This window comes from Phalacrocorax carbo, chromosome 11 (assembly GCF_963921805.1).
Source record: "Phalacrocorax carbo chromosome 11, bPhaCar2.1, whole genome shotgun sequence".
Classification (NCBI taxonomy): Eukaryota; Metazoa; Chordata; class Aves; order Suliformes; family Phalacrocoracidae; genus Phalacrocorax; species Phalacrocorax carbo.
Window position 1 is genome coordinate 11,558,884 of NC_087523.1, and position 20,052 is coordinate 11,578,935.

The 20,052-nt window shown below is 54.8% G+C and overlaps 1 protein-coding gene across 3 annotated transcripts in view; it reads left to right on the forward strand.

Annotated features, from left to right (window-relative positions):
* Positions 1 to 20,052, forward strand: part of NLGN3 (neuroligin 3) — a 42,403-nt gene continuing 22,351 nt past the window's right edge. For 2 of the 3 annotated variants that reach the window (XM_064463053.1, XM_064463051.1), the window contains exons 1-2: positions 1 to 116; positions 18,886 to 19,630. In XM_064463053.1, coding sequence (XP_064319123.1) covers positions 19,153 to 19,630 — 478 coding nt within the window. In that variant the 5' untranslated portion in view covers positions 1 to 116; positions 18,886 to 19,152. The remainder of the gene's footprint in view (positions 117 to 18,885; positions 19,631 to 20,052) is intronic. The other variant, XM_064463052.1, reaches the window with a different exon arrangement.

Below are 20,052 nucleotides of genomic sequence, written 5' to 3' on the forward strand. Positions count from 1 at the left end.
GCCGTGCACGCGCCGCGCGCTCCCGGTGCGGGGTCGGGCCGGACTGAGCGGAGCGCGGGGCGCGGAGCATCCGCTGCCGCCACCGGCATGGCCCAGCCGCGCCGCCACCCGCGACGGTGAGTGTGCCCCGCCCGGCCCGCGGTGGCTCTTGCTGGGGAGGGCGGGCGGGCGGGACCGGCCCGGCCCCACGGCGCGGGGCTGGGGCCGGCGTCGCGGCGGTGATGGGGCGCCCGGGGCGGGGGTGGCCGCGGGCCGGTCCCGGTCCCGGTCCCGGTCCCGGTCCCGGTCCCGGTCCCGGTCCCGGTCCCGGTCCCGGTCCCGGGGTAGGGCGTCCGGGGCCGGGCCGGGCATCGGGGCGGGGCGCGGCGGGGGTAACGGGTGGGGCCGAGCGCGGCGCTGGCGGCGGGTAGCGGCGGGGGTTAACGGGGCCGGATGAGCGGCCGTGGCGAGCCGGCGGGTTGCCACGGCGACAGGCTGAAAGGGGGATTGTGCGCCCGCCTCAGCTGCGCGGCCCCCGCCCGCATCCCCCGGCCCGGGGCCGCCCGGTTGGCCCGGTTCCGCTCGGCTCAGCCCGTCGGGCCCAGCATGTAGTGGGGAATAGGGGCTGTCCCGGCTCGGGCACTCCTGCCCCAGAGACCGGGGTGCTCTGCGGGGCCGTTGGGGGGCTGTGGGTGCTGGTGCAGCTGCACTCGGTTATTTGGGGTGCAAGGATGCAACCGGTTCCACCCGGTGAGAGGCTGCTGGTGTGAGCATCCCTGGGTCAAGGGCAGGCAGGAGATCCCCTTGGCTCGACTTATTTGGCATAGCGTAGGGAATGACATTAGTCATTAGGCTTGCAGAGCGAAGCAGGGCATTCCCTGTCTCTCTTGGGCAGGGGGCTGACGTGGAGGGAGGCTCGGTGTCAAATGGGGGCTCTGTTGTGCTGGCCATGCTCGTCCCTGAGCCGGGTGGTGGGTTAGGCACATGACGCAGGGCTGCCGGTGGCTCCTGTGATGTGTGCTGTGGCTGGAGTTGGTGCCATTCAGCTGAGGTTGGCTCCATTGCACTTGAAGCCACCCAGCCGGACAGGTGTGGTAGGTGATGGTTAGCACCAGGGTTCGTCTTATGTCCGGCACTGTCAGCAGCAAGGGAGAGAAGTGGTGAGGGACATGAGGCCTTTGACCAGCCAATTTCTCTGAACCACACTCTCCTAAATGGTGACACCTCCCAGTGCCTCCACTGCCAGCCTTTCCCAAGGCCATGGACCTCCCTTGTGGAAGTGGCGCTGACATGAAGTCACTGGGATTTTTCCTCTGTCCTTTGAGGGTGCCTCATCCCATACTGCTGCCGTCTCGGCCCCAGGCAATGGCAGAGGGGCTGGAGATGTCCCCACGGCTGGGCATGCATGGGTGCAGCAGGAGAGCTGACAGAGCCAGCTCCCTACAAGCCCCTGCGTTGGCTGTGCTTCGTGTCAGCCTGGTGGGACCTTTCTTCCTCTGGAAACTCAGGTGCTTTGCGGAATTGGGGGCATCTGCCAGCTGGGTAGGGGGTGGATGTGCCCCAGAGAGGGAGCTGTGGGTTGCCAAGGCAGGGGTCACTCTTAGCTCTGGGAAATGTACGCACCATCTTTTCTCCCTGCTCTGCACCAAAGCACCCATGCCAACCCCTGGCACAGGGCTGGGTGCCCCAACATTCCTGTCAGAGCAGACCTCCTCCTGCTCCGCATGCTGCAGGTGGTCATCACCAAAGCTGGTGACTGCAAAATGGTTAAAGGCTGACATTTAGAGGTCACACTTCTAGCATTGTGCATGTGTTTGCTTCATTTGCATTTGCAGTTAGCCCAGCTCCAGGCTTTGCCACTCGCATGTGCAGTTGCCATGGTTACATGTGCAGTCGGGATGTGGAGTTTGGTTGGACACCTGCAAACATGCAGCTCTCAACCTCCGGAGCATCAGGCCATGAGCGAAAGCCGCCAAGATGCAGGGCAGCCCTTGGACCTGGGTATGTGGGCCCTGTGCAGCAATGTGCTGAGGAAATGGAGTTGCAGTGCCCATCTTGGCAGGGTCTGACTGCTACTGCCTTGCACAGCCTCCAACTGCCTGTATTCAACATGCAGTGTGCATCTAGGGCAGCACTGTTGGAGAGGAAGGTTGAGCCCATGCCAGCGGTGTTGCCCTGGACCTTATATCTGGGTCTGTCTCCTTCCCAGACCCTGTGTAGAGCCTCTTCTCCAAAAAGGCTGGAGCGAAGGTGCTTGAGAGCAGGGCAGTGAGGGCAGGCAGAGCCTCGGAGTCACGAGCGGAGCTGCTGTGCAAGCTGGCAGTGCCTTGCCTGCGGGCAGGGGCCTGCCAAGGCTTCACAAGGCAGCGTGAGAATTGGCAGGGCGCTGTGCCGAGGCTCTAGCTGTGGTGGCTGCATCTCTCCTGGCTCTCTGTGGGGTCCAGTCTGGGTGCTCAGGTCCAGCACAGACAGGGACCTGATCCAGGTGCCTTTTGACCAGGATCACATTGATTCCACAAGCGAGAGCAAGGAGATAGTGACGGCCAAAATAATCTGGCAGGTCCATGTTGGCCTTGCCTTTGTGTCAAGGGAGGAGGAGTTTTAGGACAGCAGGTATGGAAGGAACCTCGAGATCACTGAGTCTCTAAGCTCCATCTAAACCATTACTGAGCAGCATCAGCTCAGACAGCTCCTAAACCTCCCCAGCCACAGTGGTTTGGCTGCCTCCCAAGCAGTTTGCTGCTGTTTTCCCATACCCTTCCTGCTAGGAGCTACTTCTACACGGCAGGCGGGGAAGAAGGGAAGCCCTCTTGGCTGTCCAGGAGCAACTGTGGCCTCGGACAGACTGGTGTGGAGTGTCCTTGCTGCACTGGTGGCAGCTGGAGGAATCCAGTAATAGGAGAAGGGTGGAAAGATGGTGGGAAGCAGTGGGGATGGGGACATGGAGCATGTGTCTGGGCATGAGCTGTGGAGGAGCCACAGAGGAACCTGTGAAATCTCACTGCAGAGCACAGTGGGGCTCACTATCTGCTGTTCTGGGGCTGTGCACCAAGTGCAGGGGGATGGGGCAGGGACAGCTTGGCTCTCTCCTTAGGGCTTTCAGTGCCACTGGGATGGGACAGTTATTTGTTCCCCATGGGATCTCAGACAGAGATTCCTCCCCTGATGGTCTGTGGTTATTGGCCGCTGCTGACAGAGCATTTCAGAAGATGCTTCTTAATCAGGGTCTGGCATTTGCACCTGCACCCACAGCCAGGGGCGTGTGTGGGTCTTAGGTCAGCGCGGAGAGAAGGTGGTCACAGCCAGCTGGCAGGGGCACATCAGGAGTAGGAGGCAGGGTGGATCCTGGTACTGGGTGCTCAAGGACAGCTGGGTTTGAGGACTATGGCAGAGTCGCGTGGTGCTGCGTAGTGGACTAAGTGCTCTGGTGGCCTCCCAGTGTGATGCCCCCCAGAGCTGGGGCAGGGACCAGGCTGTGACCAGTGCTGTGTGCTGCTGACCTCAACAGGATTCTGCAACAGGTGTGAGGGTCATGAATAAAAGGTCCTGTGGTTGCCAGAGCTGGCAGTTTGAACCCACATCATTCAGACCCTAGAGCAAGTGTGACTGAGAGGAAATGGAGATGAGGCGAGAGTGGTGGAAAGACATGGGGGCTTCTGGCTGCAGCTGCCAGGTCCTGTCTGGTGCATGTGGCTCCTGGAAGTTTTCCCTGGTTAAGAGGATACATGCTGCTTGTTTACAGGCTTGTCTGGGCTCAGTAGTGATGTGGTATTGCAGTCCATGATGAAACCTGTGTTCCTGCTTATTCTTGCAGTTGTTTGGGGAAACTCTGCCCTTGCAGTATACTCCTTTTGCCTTGGAGGGGAGGGTGGTCTGTGAGCAAGACTTTGTGTTGGGGAGCATTGTTTGGGCTGAAATCGACTTGACAAGGAGCTCAGGGGTTTGTTGGTAAAGAAGCCTTGTTCCTGACACTGTAAAATATAAAACGGTGGAGTAACATCTGTTATTTTCAAACAGCATCTCAGTGTGAGCGTATCCTGTGAGGTGCCTGACAAGTAGAGCTGAAGCTTTGCCTGGTGGCCAGATGCTCTGGCCATGCCAGCAGAGCAGGTGGCAAAGTTTGGGAAAGGTTTCAGAGGGAGAATGTGTTACAGGGCTTGTATGGTGCACAAGCCTCGGACCTGGACTGCTGGGACTCTCTGAGGGAAAGGATGGTTGGCAGAGGCTAGTCAGGAAGGCTGCTGGAGAATGCCCTTTGGCATGGTAATCAGGGGCTGCAGGGACTTTGACTTCATCAGGCATTCATTAGCTGCTACTCTACAGTGGGAGAAGCAGCCTAAGCTTGCAGCATGGCCACAGTGTCTGTGTGCCACTCACCGTGGAGGTGGCTGTGTTCATGTCCTGGTACCGGCACCCAGTGCGAAAGGAGTTGTGGAGGTGAGTTTGTGAGTCTGGCTATCTTCATGTCTTTCCTCTACACTTACGTGACTCCAGGCACTGCTGAGCATCTTGAGGACTCATGGGACAGTGATGCAGAAGGGGGCAGGGGTTGCTCTGTGTCTCTGTCTCTAGAGTTCCCTGGGGGAGCTCAGGAGAGATGTGTGGGTGTTGAGATCATTGTGAAGTCAAATGCCTGGAAGCTGCAGCAGGAATGGTCAGAGGTTTGATGGCCTCTGTGAAAAAAATGGCTAAATAAGGCAGGGTTCTTCAATCGGGAACAGAAACAACAGAAGATGGATAAGATATGTCTACAGGAGGCCAGGAGAAGTCGGATAGAGGTTAACTGTTCACTGTTTCTTTCCATGCAAGTACAAGGTTACATCAAATGAAGCTAGCAGGAGGTGCCAAACAGGAGGAGGGGCATTGCCTCTTGCAGACGTGCTATCAAGCTGCAGAAATCCTCAGAACAAGGTGGTGTGAATGGTGGAACCTTACATTGGTTCCAGGAGAAATGGGATGAACTCAATAAGGACAAGAAGTTCCCCCAGAAACCAATAAATACACTGAGATCCACTTCCGATCTGGGCAGCTGCTGAGCTGCAAATTGCTGGTCCTTCTGACTACTGGCAAGAAAGTTCATAGGGCAAGGTGGACCCTGGGTCTGAGCTGTTATTTTCATAATGTGCCTCCCGTAGAGGCTGGAGCCAGGAAGGAGCACTGGGCTTTGGTAAAGGAGGATAGGTTTATCCCCATTCAGCTCTGAGTTACTTTGCTTGGCACAGGGTGACAGATGCCTGCACAGTCCTGCTTCCCTGCTGAGAGCATGGGATGCTCTACCCATGTGATGGAGGTGCAGCTGTTTGGAGAGGTGAGACCTGTGCTTAACCACCAATCCTCTGCCTTGGCACACAGGACCCTTTGCTGGAGACTTCTGACAAACTTCTGTTGGCTGAACAGCTGCTAATTCAGTTGGTTTGAAAATGAATGGTGATATCCCTTCCCTCCTGTGTTACCTGGCAGTTCTGCTTCCTCTGGTTCCCTGGGCGCAGGGCACCCTCCTGATACGCTGGCAGCAGAACTAGAGTCTCATCCTGGCATTGTCCCAGTTTCCTGGTGCTCGCTGCACATTGTGGGCACCATGGGATCACTGGGGATCTGATCTTCATCTCCCCCTCCTCCACTCCCCTGGCTTTGCCTGTTCTCACGCATGTCAGGAAACATCAGTCTCAGTTTTGTTCCTGGTTTTATGCCCAGATGAGAAAAGACTCATGTCCTGCTACCAGTGAGGGTCCAGTTCAGTCTCACCTCAGCATATGTGGGATGCCAGAAGGCTTTCCCCCAGCTCCTTGAGCAGTCCAGAGACATGTAATGACAGCAGGGAGACGTGAGGCTCAGCTTGGGAGAGGATGGCTTCTTGTGGGTCAAGTAGACTTGGAGAGGATGATACAGGGACAAGCTGGGGATCTAGCCGTCCCCAGTGGGCTTTGGGTGGGGGGCAGCAGGATGAGGCCAAGCAAGGTTGAAGCTTATGAAAAGGACACTGTTTCCCATCCCGATGACTTCCAGGAGGACCCCGTCTGCAAGGGCTGAGGGAAGTATCCAGCCAGCACAATGGCATCCTTCAACCACAAAACTGAAATCTGCCCTTGGCTAGGAGTCGTGAGGGGACAGATCCTGTGCCTTAAGACAAAAACTATCTCCATTTCTGTCTCGTTGCCATTTTGGTCTCTGTTGCTGCTGGACTCTCTTGGTGACAAGCTGAGGTTGCAGATTTGGGTAGGGAGCTATTGTACTTTGATGCTCACAACTTTAAGAGGAGCCAAGTGGTTACCTGCTCTTTGTAACAAAAAATCCTGTTTCTGCCAGCAGCGATGTTTCGAAGTGGGCATCTGCCAAGGCAGAGAGGCAGAGCTGTGCTTGGGGACCTCTGAGAAGCAGGAGGGAGCACAGGAGCCTTCTTAGCGCTGGGGGTTGCCTTTCCTTGGCATTGCTTGTCCTCGCAGCCTATCTGTATGGCCTGCTTCATCCTGGTCTGCTCCCTCTGGAGAGACAGGGCATCCCCAGGCTGCCTGATTTGCTCCAGTCCAGCTTATTTCTTAACACTAGGCAGCCTTTACAGTAAAACACATTAAAGGATTTTTTGCCAGAGGTTTTCGGCTTTCTGCTTTTTTGTGCTTGAAGATAGAAAATATGAGAGGAGAAAGGTACAAGGGAAAATAGAAAATATATTTTGGATTAAATTTGAACAGGCTTCCTTCCTAGCTGCTGGCTTGTCTGGCCAGTCCTTAGCAAGCCCTGGGTGCATGAGCAAGAGTTAGACTTTGCAGAGGTGCCCTGGCTGCAGGCTGACCCTCCAGCCCAGGGGTTTTTCATGGTCTTCTGCTCAGTCATACCGGCTTTGGTTTCAGTTTGAGAATGTGAGCAGCTGATGGCTCTTGCTGAGGGCAGGCTTCTCTGCTCAAGGAAGCTGCTTGTCTTAGTTGACTAGAGGCTGTGGTGAGCTTGGGCTGGACCATCTAAATGCTTGAGGTCCTTCCTAGGTGACTGCGGCCACATCTGTCTGGGCTGCCAGCTATACGTATGACCTGTGACGATGGTGATCTCTGGCTGTGACACCTATATGAACTCTTTAGGTTGCTCACTGGGGCACGTAGCAAATCTGTGTTTGCAGAGTTCCTGGGAAAGCCTTTAGGGTTTCTGGGGAAACCAGGAACTCTAGGATGGGCTTTTATCTTATTCAGCTGCTGACGGGTGTTTCTGGATGCCGTGCCAGCAGCATGTGTGGGTGGCCATTGTGCCAGAGGCCCCAAGGCTCCCTTCGTCCTGGTGCTGCCCCAAGCATGGATGGTACTGCCAGCACCATGGCAGCTCTCTTGTGAGCCGATGCTGGCTGTGCAGGGTCAGTGTCTTTGCCCAGGAGCTCCTCCACAGCCGCCAGCCATTATCCTCAGTGCTGGTTCTCAGCGGCAGGGTGGGGTGAGGGGGAAGACAGATGTGGAGGGGGAGGGTGGCTTCTCCAGCACCTGTGCCTTATTCTGGAGTGTGCAAGTGTGAAATTCAATTTGTAGATAAGCTGTAGCTGGTGAGGAACACAGGCCACAATGTCTGCTGGAGCCAGGCAGTGTCTGGGAGCAGCGCGGCCGGCATGCACAGCATGTCCTGCCTGCCAGCTCTTGCAGAGGCTGACGTCACCTTGGAGGAGCAGTGGCTGCTGCAGGACGTGGCTGTTTGACGCTGTGTCATGTTGGCTCTGGGTGTGCAGCCTGGCTGCTGGCAGGAGCCCTGCTGAGAGGTGCTGCCCTGCATCTGGTCTCCTCTGCCCTGCGGAGGTGAGGGGCACAATGCAGCAGGAAGAGAGGGGGACCTGGTGCTCTCTGCCACCAGCAGCTTGCAAGCTGGGTGGCAGGGAGGATAGCTGTTGTGGACGGGGGAGTCCGTGGTGCTTCTAGCAGTAGTGGCATTTTCCCACCTCCACATTAAGGTCTTCCCTTCCTGACATTTCCAGTGAGTCCCGCTTGCTGGTGGGAGCAGAGAGAACTGGCGTTACAGTGTTAGCAAATGCAGCTTGCACTGGCCTGTGCTTTGCCCTCTCTGTGTGTTGCTACCAGAGGTCCCAGCTCCCCTCCTCCTGCCCCAGTCCAGAGCATTTTTGGTCTTCTGCCTCTGAGTGCGTTGCAGAGAGCAGCCCTTTGTTGCAGATGAAAAGGCCGGTGCTGTGAGGAGGGGAGCATGGTCACCCAGGCCAGCCACGGCAATGCTGGGACTGAGCAGTGCCCTGGTTCTCAGTGGTGGCCACTGCTGGGGCCGGCTGTGTCCCCGGGCAAGCCTCAGCAGTGGTGGGTCACTGCTGATGCCATCAGGCATGGAAGGGGCACCAGCATGGTGATGCCAGGATGATCAGTCTGTCCTGGTGTTCCTTGCTGGCCAGAGGAAGCACTGCTCCCTTGACCCTGGCTTGACTCTTGCAATATGGTCAGAAAATCATGTCTGGTCTCTGGTCAGGGCCACTGGCAGTAACACACAACTCAGCAGCTTGTGTCAGGAGGGATGTGCTGGGGTACTCACCTCTCTGAGTAGGGTGATGGGCTGGGGTTCAGCTGGAACATCTCTCCGGCACAGGGCAGGAGCTGCAGCTCTCCTAGCTGTGGGAAGCCAGGGGGCGTGGGGTGGCACAGCCCCATATCCTGGGCTCTGGGCATATGGGTCTGTGCAGAGCCTGTCTGGTGTTTCAGCTGGAAGTAGGGACTATTGTAACAAGGTGGAGGTGGTGTGGATGGTGGAGGTGATGCTAGCCCAAACATCTCCTGGGACAGCTTTCCGGAGCATTGCCACCAAGGACCCTGCAGTGAGGAAACAATTTGGTGCTGGACTGCAATTCTTGGGCCTTCTAGCACCATGAGGGAGCATGCATGGCCCTGCTGCCTGTGTTCTGACCCTGGAGGGATGGCTCTGTCGGGGTGGCCCACATCCCCTGTTGCACAGGGATTTGCTGTTTTCATAGAGTCACCCTGCTCCACAGACTTGGTGGCTGAGTTGGTGTCCCATAGTACAAGGCAGGGCGGTAATGGGTGGTGCTTGTACATTGCCAGATAACTTGTGACCTTATCTCTGCACAGGAAAACTGACTAATTATGTTGTGTTTCAGTTTCTGTGGAAAAGTTAGTTCCTGCCTCCAGTAGTCTCCAACTGTTTTCCTCATCTTTGTTCTTTGCCTTTGGTTTTGTTATCTTCCGCCTGGATCACCTCCATGACCTGGGTTACAATTTTGCCCTGCAAAACTTTGCTCAGCTGGCAGAGCAGTGGGCAGTGATGTCAGGCAGAAATAGGTGGTTGGGGTAGGTATCCATAAAGGAAACAATCCTTTATCAGCTCTGATGCTGAAATCGCAGGTTCTTACAGCCATTGTCTGGATTACAACCTGTGATTAAGCAGTTTTGGCTTCCTGCTTTGAGTCAGTAAAAATGAAACATTGACAACTCATTTTGGGTGTAGCTGTTCCCATTCAAAGCACTCTTTGGTTTTGTTGCCTACTCTCTCTAGAGGCATTTGCAGGATGTCTTTGTATTTTAAGCTGCAGTCAGTTCCTCTCTGCCCAGCCCACCTCCTTACATTTATAGAGCCTCCTCCAGGCCACACTAGTCCATGGAAAGCATTGGCTGTGCACGCGCCCAACCAGTGCTTTCTCTGCTTTCCTTGGAGCATGTGCAAGGTGGTATGGGTAGGACAGGGATTTGTGCAAACTGCCTGTGTCCTGGTTGCTTGGAGGGGGTCCGTGTCTTCTGCAATTCGGGGTGTCCAGAAAGGAGCTTGAGGGACTGGGGTATGAGAGAGTTTTAGGAAAGGACATTCCATCAATAGCTGGGTTTCATACTTGCTGCTTAGTTGGGGCATTTTTGAAATGGGGGTGTCATTGCATCCGTCCAGACTCTTTGGGTCACTGAAGTCTCCGTTCTTTATGAAATTTCAAACCTGCCATTGCTAATATAAGAAATACGAACATGTTTGCACTTAGAGTTTCAGAAGCTTGTTGCTCTGAAAAGAGCCTTGTGCTTGTGTAATTGCTTCCTAACACGGTTCAGTCGTAGTGATCCATGTTAACCTAAAAACCAGGGCCCCTGCTAGCCACAGTAGTTTCCAAGGAGGTTGTTTGGGAGAGGACATAGGAGCCATTACTCTGGCAGATGTGAGGGGGATGGTGATGAGCAGCTGGGATAATGTCAATGTGCAGCTCACTGAAGCTGGAGAAGGAAGTGAGGGGAATGCTGCTTGTGCAGACATCTCTCTCTTAGCTGGGTGAGATTTGCACTCCAGTCGCTAGCTGTGGAGTGTTGATCTCAGATTTGTGAGTGAGCTTATATTGCCTTAAAGTAGGTGCCTGGTTCTCATTTATGATGTGTTGGAGAGTAAGCAAGTTGTCTTGGCATGAACTTTGTGCTCATGCCAAGGGCTTGCTGAAAGCAGATTGTCTGTCAGTTTGCTCCTGAATAGATGTCTGGAAACTCCAGGGTTCTGTAGATGCACTTTTGCACTGCCAGTCACCTGCCCGCACAAAGCAAACGCTGGAGTAATTCTGCCATTTATTTATGAAGCATTGTTTCCTATAGAACAGAATATTTCAGTTGGAAGGGACCTACAATGATCACCTAGTCCAACTGCTGACCAATTCAGGGCTGACCAAAAGTTAAAGCAAATTATTAAGAGCATTGTCTAAATGCTTCTCAAACACTGACAGGCATGGGTCATAGCACCTCTCTAGGAAGCCTGTTACAGTGTTTGACCACCCTCTTGATAAGGAATTGCTTCCTAACATCCAGTCTAAACCTCCCCTGGTGCATTCCCACATGTCCTATCACTGGATACCAGGGAGAAGAGATCAATGAGCACCTCCTTTTCTGCTTCATCTCCTCAGGAAGCTGTAAGCAGCAGTGAGGTCTCCCCTCAGCTAGTCCAAGTGATTCAGAGTTTGCTCGGCAGATACCCTTGCACATCCTGCCCTTCCTCCAGCTGCCAGACAAACGGCCCCTTGGAGCCCGAGAGAGACCGAGCGCTTTTCCTGCAAGCACTCCGTGCCCTTTGGGCGGTCTGGGCTGCAGGGGCGTACTGTGGGTGTGCTCGGAGGAGACCCGCTCCTTCCCCGGAGCAGGGGAGGGCGGCGGAGCGGCGCGGTGCTGAAGGGACAGCTCCCGCCCGGCGCGGGGGCGGCGGGGGCGCGCCGGGCCCACCCCCGCCGGCGGGGCGCCGCAGCCAGGGGTCACCGTGCTGGCAGGGCCGAAGGGCGCGAGGCAGCCTGCGACCGGCCGGGCCGGACCAGGCGCGTTCAGGCTGGGGTAGAGCGATGCCACATCCAGCTGTTGCAGCGTGTGTGGTGGCACCATCACAGGGGCTTCTGGAGGCTCTTCTGGGGCTCTTTGATCTTCCGAGCTGGGTCAGGCTCTCTTCCTTTGCTGACAGTTGTTCTGGCTGGGGAGCAAGTGCATGTATATCAGTGCTAAGGCCAGGGCACTGTTTGGTGTTTGGACAGTGGTTCTCATTAACCTCTGCCCCTGCAGGGAAGCAATTGTAAATTGAAACTGTGCAAGCAGTAAGGTAAGGGAGAGAAAAGCTGCTGCCATTTCTTCATGCTGGGGTCAGGGAAGCCATAATGTGTGATAATCCAGATTATTCCTATCCAGAATGTGGCACTAAACAGCCTACTTCCAGCAGCGATCCCTGAGCCATATAGAAACCCAGCAGCCCACCAAGAGGCTGCTGCCACTGCCTACTTCACAGCCAGGGATCTGTCCCAGCAGAGCCTCTTGCTCACACAGCATCTGCTGGCTGTGCCACATGGCCCTGGCCTTCCACCTGACACCGGGGAAGCGGTGAGTGGGAAGGTCAGTCAAAATCTGGACCAGCTCAAGGTGAGCATATAGCCCACTCCAAAAGAGCCTAGGCTTTCAAGCAGTTGTCCCTGGGTCCTCTATAGAGGCCACCCTCTGCTTGCATCAGCAGTATTTGGTGCTGACCCCAACACCTTCCCTGCTGCAGTGCTCACTAGCTGTCCTTCAGCAGCATCACCAGTCTCAGCTCAGTGACACTGAGAAACCTCCTGCATTTTTGGAGCTTTTGCTGCTAAACAGCAGTTGGAAATGAGCCAGGCTATCTCACCTGCTGGGTAGTGTGTCTTCTGGAGCTGGGCATCAAACATCATACTGGCATTCAACACTAAAAATGTCTGGAAAGGCTGAAGTGTGGGCAAAAGAAAGGTCTGCTTGGCCCCTGGTGTCCTTCCCAAGGCAGGCTTGGCTTCTTCATGAAGAACTCATTAAAGGCCATGGAGCAAATGGGGACAGGCCATATTGAAGCAGTAGGCCATTGGCACACCAGCAGAAGTGGCACTTGAAATTGTCTGTTTCTAGGGATTTTGGGTAGCGCTTTTTTGTTCTGAACGGGAGTCCTCAAGGGTCTTGGCACATGTCTGGGAGTTGTCAAAGAGCTTCTGTCCCATGTATGTTCTTGCAGCAGAGGAACTTAACTGACACTTCTCATGTGGTCTCTCATCCTCCCCAAAGGGCAAAAGATGTGCACTGGAGTGTCTCATAGGCTTCTGATGTTCAGCTTGCTTTAAATATTGGGGGTGCTGTGAGTAGAAGTTAGGAAAGGCAAGTCACAGGGATGTGACTTGCACTTGAAGCAAATGAGGGTGAGGTTTGCGACTGTTTCTCCTTGTCTCCCATCAGAGCGACTGTAGTGCCTAGATATCAGAGGTGCTGCAGATGTGCCTCTAGGAGGAGAGTGAGATGGGGGACACCGGACTTTGGGGGAGTCCTCTGTGGAGTGGACGACATATGTGATGGGCTCCACAGTGCTGGGAAGCCTCCTAAGTGTTCTCTGTCAGAGCATCCTAAATGCTGAAGGCTTCATGGCCAAGGTGGCTGTAAACCCAGATGGTGACAAATGCTGAATGAATGAGGACAGTGACAGAGCTGCCAGCCAGAATGATAAGAAGTGTAGGAGACTGGGTTGGAGGGGATGCTGAGGGGTCGCTTGGTCCATCCATCTGCCATGTAGCACGATTTGCAGATATGCATGGAGTGCTTTAACTTTTCCTGGTGTATACTTGACTCTCCTTTCTTAATATGATGTGTCTCCTATCTAGCACAAAGTTCAATGTCAGACTGTTCTGTCCTTTTTTACAGTGGCCTTTGCATGTTATAAAACAGCATCCCCTGACTTGTCTTGTCTAGACTAGCCCCACACTTCCAGGCTTTTGTCCAAGGCTTTTTGATGGTCTTGCTGGTCTCCTGTGGCCTTTCTCAGTTGGTCCAGATCTTTTGGGGAGTGAACTGGTACTCTGGAGGAGAACAGTATAATTACTTGATGTGCCTTTATGAGCTAAAAGGAGAGCAGAGTAATTACTTCCCGTGTCTTTATAAGCTGGCCCTTCACACATCCTACCGCGTTTGCCTTTTTTTGTGGCAATGACATGCTGGCTCATGTTCAGTTTGTACTCCTCTGTAGCCCTTATGACCCTTCTGACAGAAACACTGCTGTCTTTTCTACCGTGGTCTGTTTGTGCAGTTTTTTACCTCCAGTGACTTACAGCCCTGCCCATCATCTCTCAGCCCTTTCCCCACTCTGTCGGGAGTGTGTCAAGTTCCCATCCTGGCCTCCAAAGCTCTGGGTGTCATGTGCAGATTTTAAAACCTACTCTGTTCTGTCATTTAGGTCATTCATGGAAAAACAGAGCAGTAGCAGCAGCAGGGCAGACCTTTCTGAGACCCTACTTGTCCCCTTTCAGTGTAACTGTGAGCCACTGATAACTATCTATTACTGTGTACCAGCTCTGTGATGGACCTGAAGTCCTGGGAATTGTTCCCACAGTGCTGTCAGATTGGGAAACATCTGCCTGTGGCATGGATGGGATGCTCTTCAGGAGCCACTGGAACATGTGGATACAAGCATGTCAGTCCAGTTGTGCTGCAGCTTCTGCATTCCCCAGGGTTTCCTATGGGGTCTCTGCAGCATCGCAGGCCAGGTGGGATGGGACCGAGAGCTGGTGAGAGCTGGGGTCACTGCCTGTCGGAGGAGAGCAGCTGGCAGGGTGGGCAGAGCATCGGGCAGGTGCTGCTGCCTGAGAGCTGAGCATCAGCCTGAGGTCTGAGAGCACAGGCTGGTGGAAAGGTTTGGAGCTCACTCACCTGGGGGAAGAGGTTTGTCATGCTGCTTACTGGGTGCATGTCTGTGCTGGGGTGAGTGGGTTGGCCCCCACCTACCTCTCACCATGATACAATGGGGTCAGATGGCGAGCAGAGCTGCACAAGGCAGAGTGGCCACAGTGCAATCATAGAATCATAGAATGTCCTGAGTTGGAAGAGACCCGCAAGGATCACCAAGTCCAACTCCTGTCCCTGCACAGGAGAACTCCAAATTCACACCATATCTCTGAGGGCATTGTCCAAGTGCTTCTTTAATATCGTCAGGCTTGGCACCATGACTGCCTCCCTGGGGAGCCTGTTCCAGTGCTCCACTGCCCTCTGGGTGAAGAACCTTTTCCTAACACCCAACCTAAACCTCTTCCTGCCATTCTCTTGGGATTGGTCCCTATGGGACCAATGGGACATCCTGTCCACTTGCTGTCAGGGGAGATTATCCATCTGTGGCAGCCGGGAGGTTTGAGGTCCCAGTCTGTCCTGGCTCTGGACCACACAGGACATAGAGCCACAGCATCAATGTGATGAGCCTGGTGCTCAGGGGCAGGAGGCTGGACCCTGATGAAGGGTCCGATGTGAGGGCAGGCTGCCTGCTTGCATTTCCTCATCCGCCTGCCAGGGAAGGTGTGGATCCGTCTTGTCTGGCTGGTGTTGAGACGCCTGACTGTGCATCTGCGAGGGAGGCTTCCAGAGGATCCCGCCCGCCCAGGTTTCCATGGAGAGCGTCTCCTTGTTGAGGAGGGAGCCGTCTGGCAGACAGTACGGCCGTGGAAATACTGATAGAGCATTTGTTTTCCAAAGCACATGAATAACATCCCTAACAGCTAGCAGCCTCACTTCCTCCTCTCACCCCACCAGCGGTCTGGCAGAGAGACCTGGGATGCCTGCAGTGTCTTTATCCTTCCGGCTCCTTGCTGCACACTCGTCTAAGCATCCCCAGTTTGGCCGTATCTGCCCAGGCCAGCCTGGTTTCCTTTCCAGTTGGCAGGCACAGCTCCTCCTGGCACAGGGCTGCAGGGAGGCAGCAGCCATCTTTCACTGGGGGATGCATTTGACTTTGCTGTTGGAGGGAAGATCGGGAGTGCTGTAGGCGGCAAAACTGGGGAAGTTTTGCTTCCACCTCCCATGGGATGTGCGGGGAATAGCTTCCCTAAATGAAATGTCCTTTCTTGGATCTCTCTGTTATTTTGCACGCTTTGCAAGACCAAGGGGAAGCTTAAGAGCTGTTGAGGCAGCAGGCAGCCATGCAAGGCACATGCAACAGCCCCCAGGTTGCTGGGGGCTGAGCTCGGGTTCTCATGGCAGTCTGTCAATATTAAATTAAGGCTAAATTCCCATCCTAAATGTTATGTTAACATGAAGTTACAGCAGAAAGCACAGAGCACAGAACAGCAATATGAGGGTATAAGATGTGTTACGGGGGTATTGTAATCATCCCAAATGAGGCATTTGAAACCCAGGGAATTCCAGATTTAGGGTTTGCATAATTTTTTGGGTTTGTAATTGAAAAACAATCCAAACATAGGAAGGCTTAGGAGCATGTTGCTGAGACTGGGTGCCTTTATTCTGTGCTGCAGGGGTAGATGGAGGGAAAAAGTCTTTTAAAAATGATAGAACCAGATGTGGAATTACACATGTTAAAATGTTAAATAACTGTGATCTGGATTTGAGTGTTAAGGCATCGTGGCTCTCCAGGGTGACGTTAGGGCTGCTGGGTCTTAACTGTGTATCTCCATATCTGGACATATTTGGCTATTGCTAACGTAGCTTACCTCTGTGCCTCATCCTTCGTTAAAGTCATAACTGGAGACAGTTGCAAGTCCTGTAGCATCATTTTATTTAAGTTAAGGATGTGTACTTGGAACTTTAATTCTATCATAGCTTATGTTTTTTTGTCTTCAGATTTCCATGGTTTTAAAATGCTATTAAAAGAACCATGGATAAGGATTAAACAAAAACCCAAAGGAATATCACCATAACATAATTCTGAGGAGCTGTAGCAAGAAGCTGATTTTTGGCTGTGTTTTGTAAAAAGAGCTTCCTCATTGTGCCAGGACAGGGTGGTTATGCTGGATGTGTGGCTGCTCCAAGGATGCAAAGTGGGTGGTGAATTCAGCCCTCGTTTTGCAGTGACTGGTGTGAGCAGCCCAGCCAGGCAGCTGCGGGCTGCGGAATGGTGCTGCCTGATGCTGTGAAATTGCTTTGCTGGAGGAGTTGGTGGAGCAGCAATGCCTACGGCAGCATGCAGCCGCAGCCCCAAGGAAGTGAGGAAATCAGCTGGTAAGCCACCGCTGCCAGGGCTGTGGTGTTCCTGCAGAGAGAAAACAATGGCAGGTCAGTTGAAATGGCTCTGTGGGGAGTTGCGGGCACTATCATAAAGACTGGAAGCTGCCTGTAGCTTCCAGTCATACAAATTAGATATGACAGTCATTAATAATTTACCTTTTTCCTAACCCATGGTACCCGAAGGAACCTGAGCAGGTGATTTGCACTGGGCGGTTTGCCTTCCAGCAATGTCAGGCAGAGTGGTGGGTCTCAAGCACCTTTGAGATCCCACTTAGGAATGCAGCTCTGGGGGGTCCTGGGCTGTCACTGCACCCTGGGACATCGCTGCTAGCCAAAGGTCAGTTCTCTGCTGAAGGAGGAACATAGCTGCAAGGAATATTAGACAAATGATTGTTTTCTTCCAGAGCTTGAGGTAGAGTGGGGCAACAGAGGCAACTCCGGCAGTGGTGGGGCAGAAGAGATCCTGGAGTCTCTGGGTGCCTTAGCTGTATTTCTGTCCCTCGATACATTTTTTTTGTCTCTTAGGCTTTGGCAGCTGTTTAAGGGATAATGCAGCAGTGTCATGCTCCTGCTGGGTGTGCTTCTGTCACTGCCTGGTGGGGCAGGAGGAGGTGGAGGGGAATGATGTGCAGACATGATGGGGGTCAGGGGTAGAGCAGGATGAGCCCTGGTCATGGTAGCTCAGCCTTCAGGTTGTTCCTGTGCCATGGATGGGGAAGTAGGTGCAACTGCTTCTCCCCATCATTTGTACCACTCTCCTTGTCTGGCATTACCTGTGGTCCCTCCATGGACTCTGGAAATGTGCCCGCACACCCAGCCCTGCGAGGCCTCACTGCTCGGGCAGGCTGGATGCAGTAACATAGTTTTCTGGGATGAGTTTTTCTTATTATGCCTGTCATACCCTGATTTCTGAGCCTGCTGTGTTCCCTGGGCATATTAGGACGGCAGGCACAGCATGGGCCTATTTACTTAATGACCAGCAATGAATTGCCTGCACATGTGCAGTGCAGATTTGAGACGCCCTCCATGGTTTGTTGTTTGGGGTTGGTTTTTTTTTTTTTTCCCCTGCGGATTTTCCCTGTTGGATAAGGTGTTCTCTGTTCACGGAGTTCCTGCCCAGCTGAGCCTCCACCAGAGCTGTACCCTCCCATCTGCATACAGCCCTTATTTTGTGCTCTGATAATTCCAAGGCAACTCTGCTCCTCTCTGAGCTCGGGAAAGGTTTACTGGGTGGGCATGTAAGGATGCTCTGGGGCAAAATGCAGGTGCCCTGCCACCGCTGCCATCTTTCCCAGGGTAAGGACATGTGGCGGAGACAGGACGAGCGTCCTCTGACCTGCCACGAAGCAGTGCCTTTTACCAGGGACCTGGCTGCAAAGCCACCTGCCGAGGTGCAGAGCTGGCCTCTGGCTGACGCTGCTCTCACCCAGCCGGGGTGAGGGCAAGCACCAGGGGAGCACAGCCTCCGTGGCTCCCCTTGCCCAGGTCCCCCTGGGAGCAGCAGTGCTGGCGGGGGCGGGGTGACGGGGGGAGGCACTTACATAAGCCCTGAATGCGGCAGGCGTTGCGGGGAGGTGAAGGGCAGTGCACTGAAAATCCACACAGCCTCCAGCAAGGGCTCCCTGGCGCAGGATCTCTGCTCGCTGACATACATCCGCAGGTTCCCACCTGCAGCCGCTGCCTGCCCTGCCTGCAGCTCCCTCCCTTCCCTGCAGACCCCATGGAGGGCTGCCACATCTGCTCCCCCCCTGCCGACAGCCCAGCATGGGGACATGGGAGCAGAGCTCTGCCTCTCTGGGGCTTACCTGAGTGGCCAGGAGTCAGCCGAGGCAGGGAAGGGGTGGCAGGGAGGCTGCATTGCTGGCACAGGGGACACTGCCCAGAAGCACTCTGGCTGTTCCTGTGGGGTCTCACCACTTTGGCCAGCAGCACATGGAAGGAGAAAGCTGGCTGGAGAACATGTAAGCAGCCAAAATAGATGTCTAGGTAGAACATGAGGATCTAATTTGCTGGTGTGTGAGACGGGGTGATGGCACCTGGACAGGTGAGTGATGTTGGGGGGTGGAGCTGAGGCAAGGACCACAGACTGCGTGGCATGGGAGTGCAGGTGGCTCCTGCTCAGCCAGGCAGGGAGAGGTGCCACCAGGTTCTTGTGCAGGGGCCATGCTTGGCAGAAGTGATGACCACCAGGGAAGTGGCACTGTGCCACTGCACAGGGCAGCTGTGGGGCTCACCTAGGGAAGGCTGGCCCCTGAGTGCTGGGGACAGGCTCTGCAGACATGGACAGATGCAGTCTGTGTGTCTGCATGTGCTCAACTTGTGCTGCCCGTGCTTGCCTGTTCCCTGAGCTGCCTGCCTGGGCAATGGCAGAGCCAATGAGCACCCATGGGTGGGAGGGTTCGGCCAGGGTTCCTGGCTCCTTCTGCACTGCAGCTCTTTGACCCTTCCCAGAGCAAGTCTGCTGTTAATTCCCTCCATCTCTCCACAGTATCAGCAGTCCCCTCCAGGCTGGGCCGTTGGCAGGACAGCAGCAGCAGGCAGCTGGCAGGCTGTAAGGAGCAGTGGCACATCTCCCTGTATCTGTGCTCTCGACTCACCCAGCAGAAGGTGTGGCTGCACTGCACACTCCTGACTCCCGGTTCTACTGCTCTGTCTGTTCCCTGTGGGCAAATTGGAGGCTTGGCATGATGGGGATGCCCTGAGCCCTCACCTCAGGAGCTTCAGGCCTGGATGTTGGTGCTGCTCCTCTCGGACGATGTGGCTGATACTCTGGAGAAGCCCTCTCTTGCCCCCCATTCTCCAAGTGCCTGAGCTGGTGGCTGGCTGGGACCTGCGCCTCACCCTCTGGGTCCTGAGTTTTGCCTCAGTGGTTGTGCAGATGGAGGGCCAGGTCTACTCGCCAACTGTCAACACGCACTATGGGAAGTTACGGGGTGTGCGTGTGCCACTGCCCAGCGAGATCCTGGGGCCCGTGGACCAGTACCTGGGGGTGCCTTATGCTGCCCCCCCCATTGGGGAGAAGAGGTTCATGCCCCCTGAGCCACCGCCATCCTGGTCAGGCATCAGGAACGCTACCCACTTCTCGCCAGTCTGCCCCCAGAACATCCACAACGCTGTTCCTGAGATCATGCTGCCCATCTGGTTTACCTCCAATTTGGATATCGTGGCCACGTACATCCAGGACCCCAATGAGGACTGTCTGTACCTCAACATCTACATCCCCACAGAGGATGGTGAGTCCCCACCGGGGTGCCCATGGGGGGCAGGGGGGCGGGCTGCTCTGCCCCTCCCCTGCAGTGGTTCCTCTCACCTGGGTGTTGTGTTTGAAGCATGTGGTTGTGGATCCTGCAGCATGCTGTCTGTTTGTGGAAAGCTTTCTCTGGCCACGCAGCTCACCCTGTTGCTCTCAGCTGCCATCTCTGTCTCGCGTGCTCCTGCTCTTCCACGCCTCCTGGTTGTCCCCCTCCCACCTCCATGGCATTGTCACGGGTTCCTCTCTTGTGTTGCTAAATCTGAATCCGACTCTCTGACCGCAGATCCACAGAGCGACAAGCTGGTTTGTGCTCCCCAGGCGCCGAGTGCCAGGTTCTGTCTTGAGTTGGTTCGGGTTCGTCCTTCCTCCCCCCTTCCCACCCTCCTAGGTCCATGCGCTAGT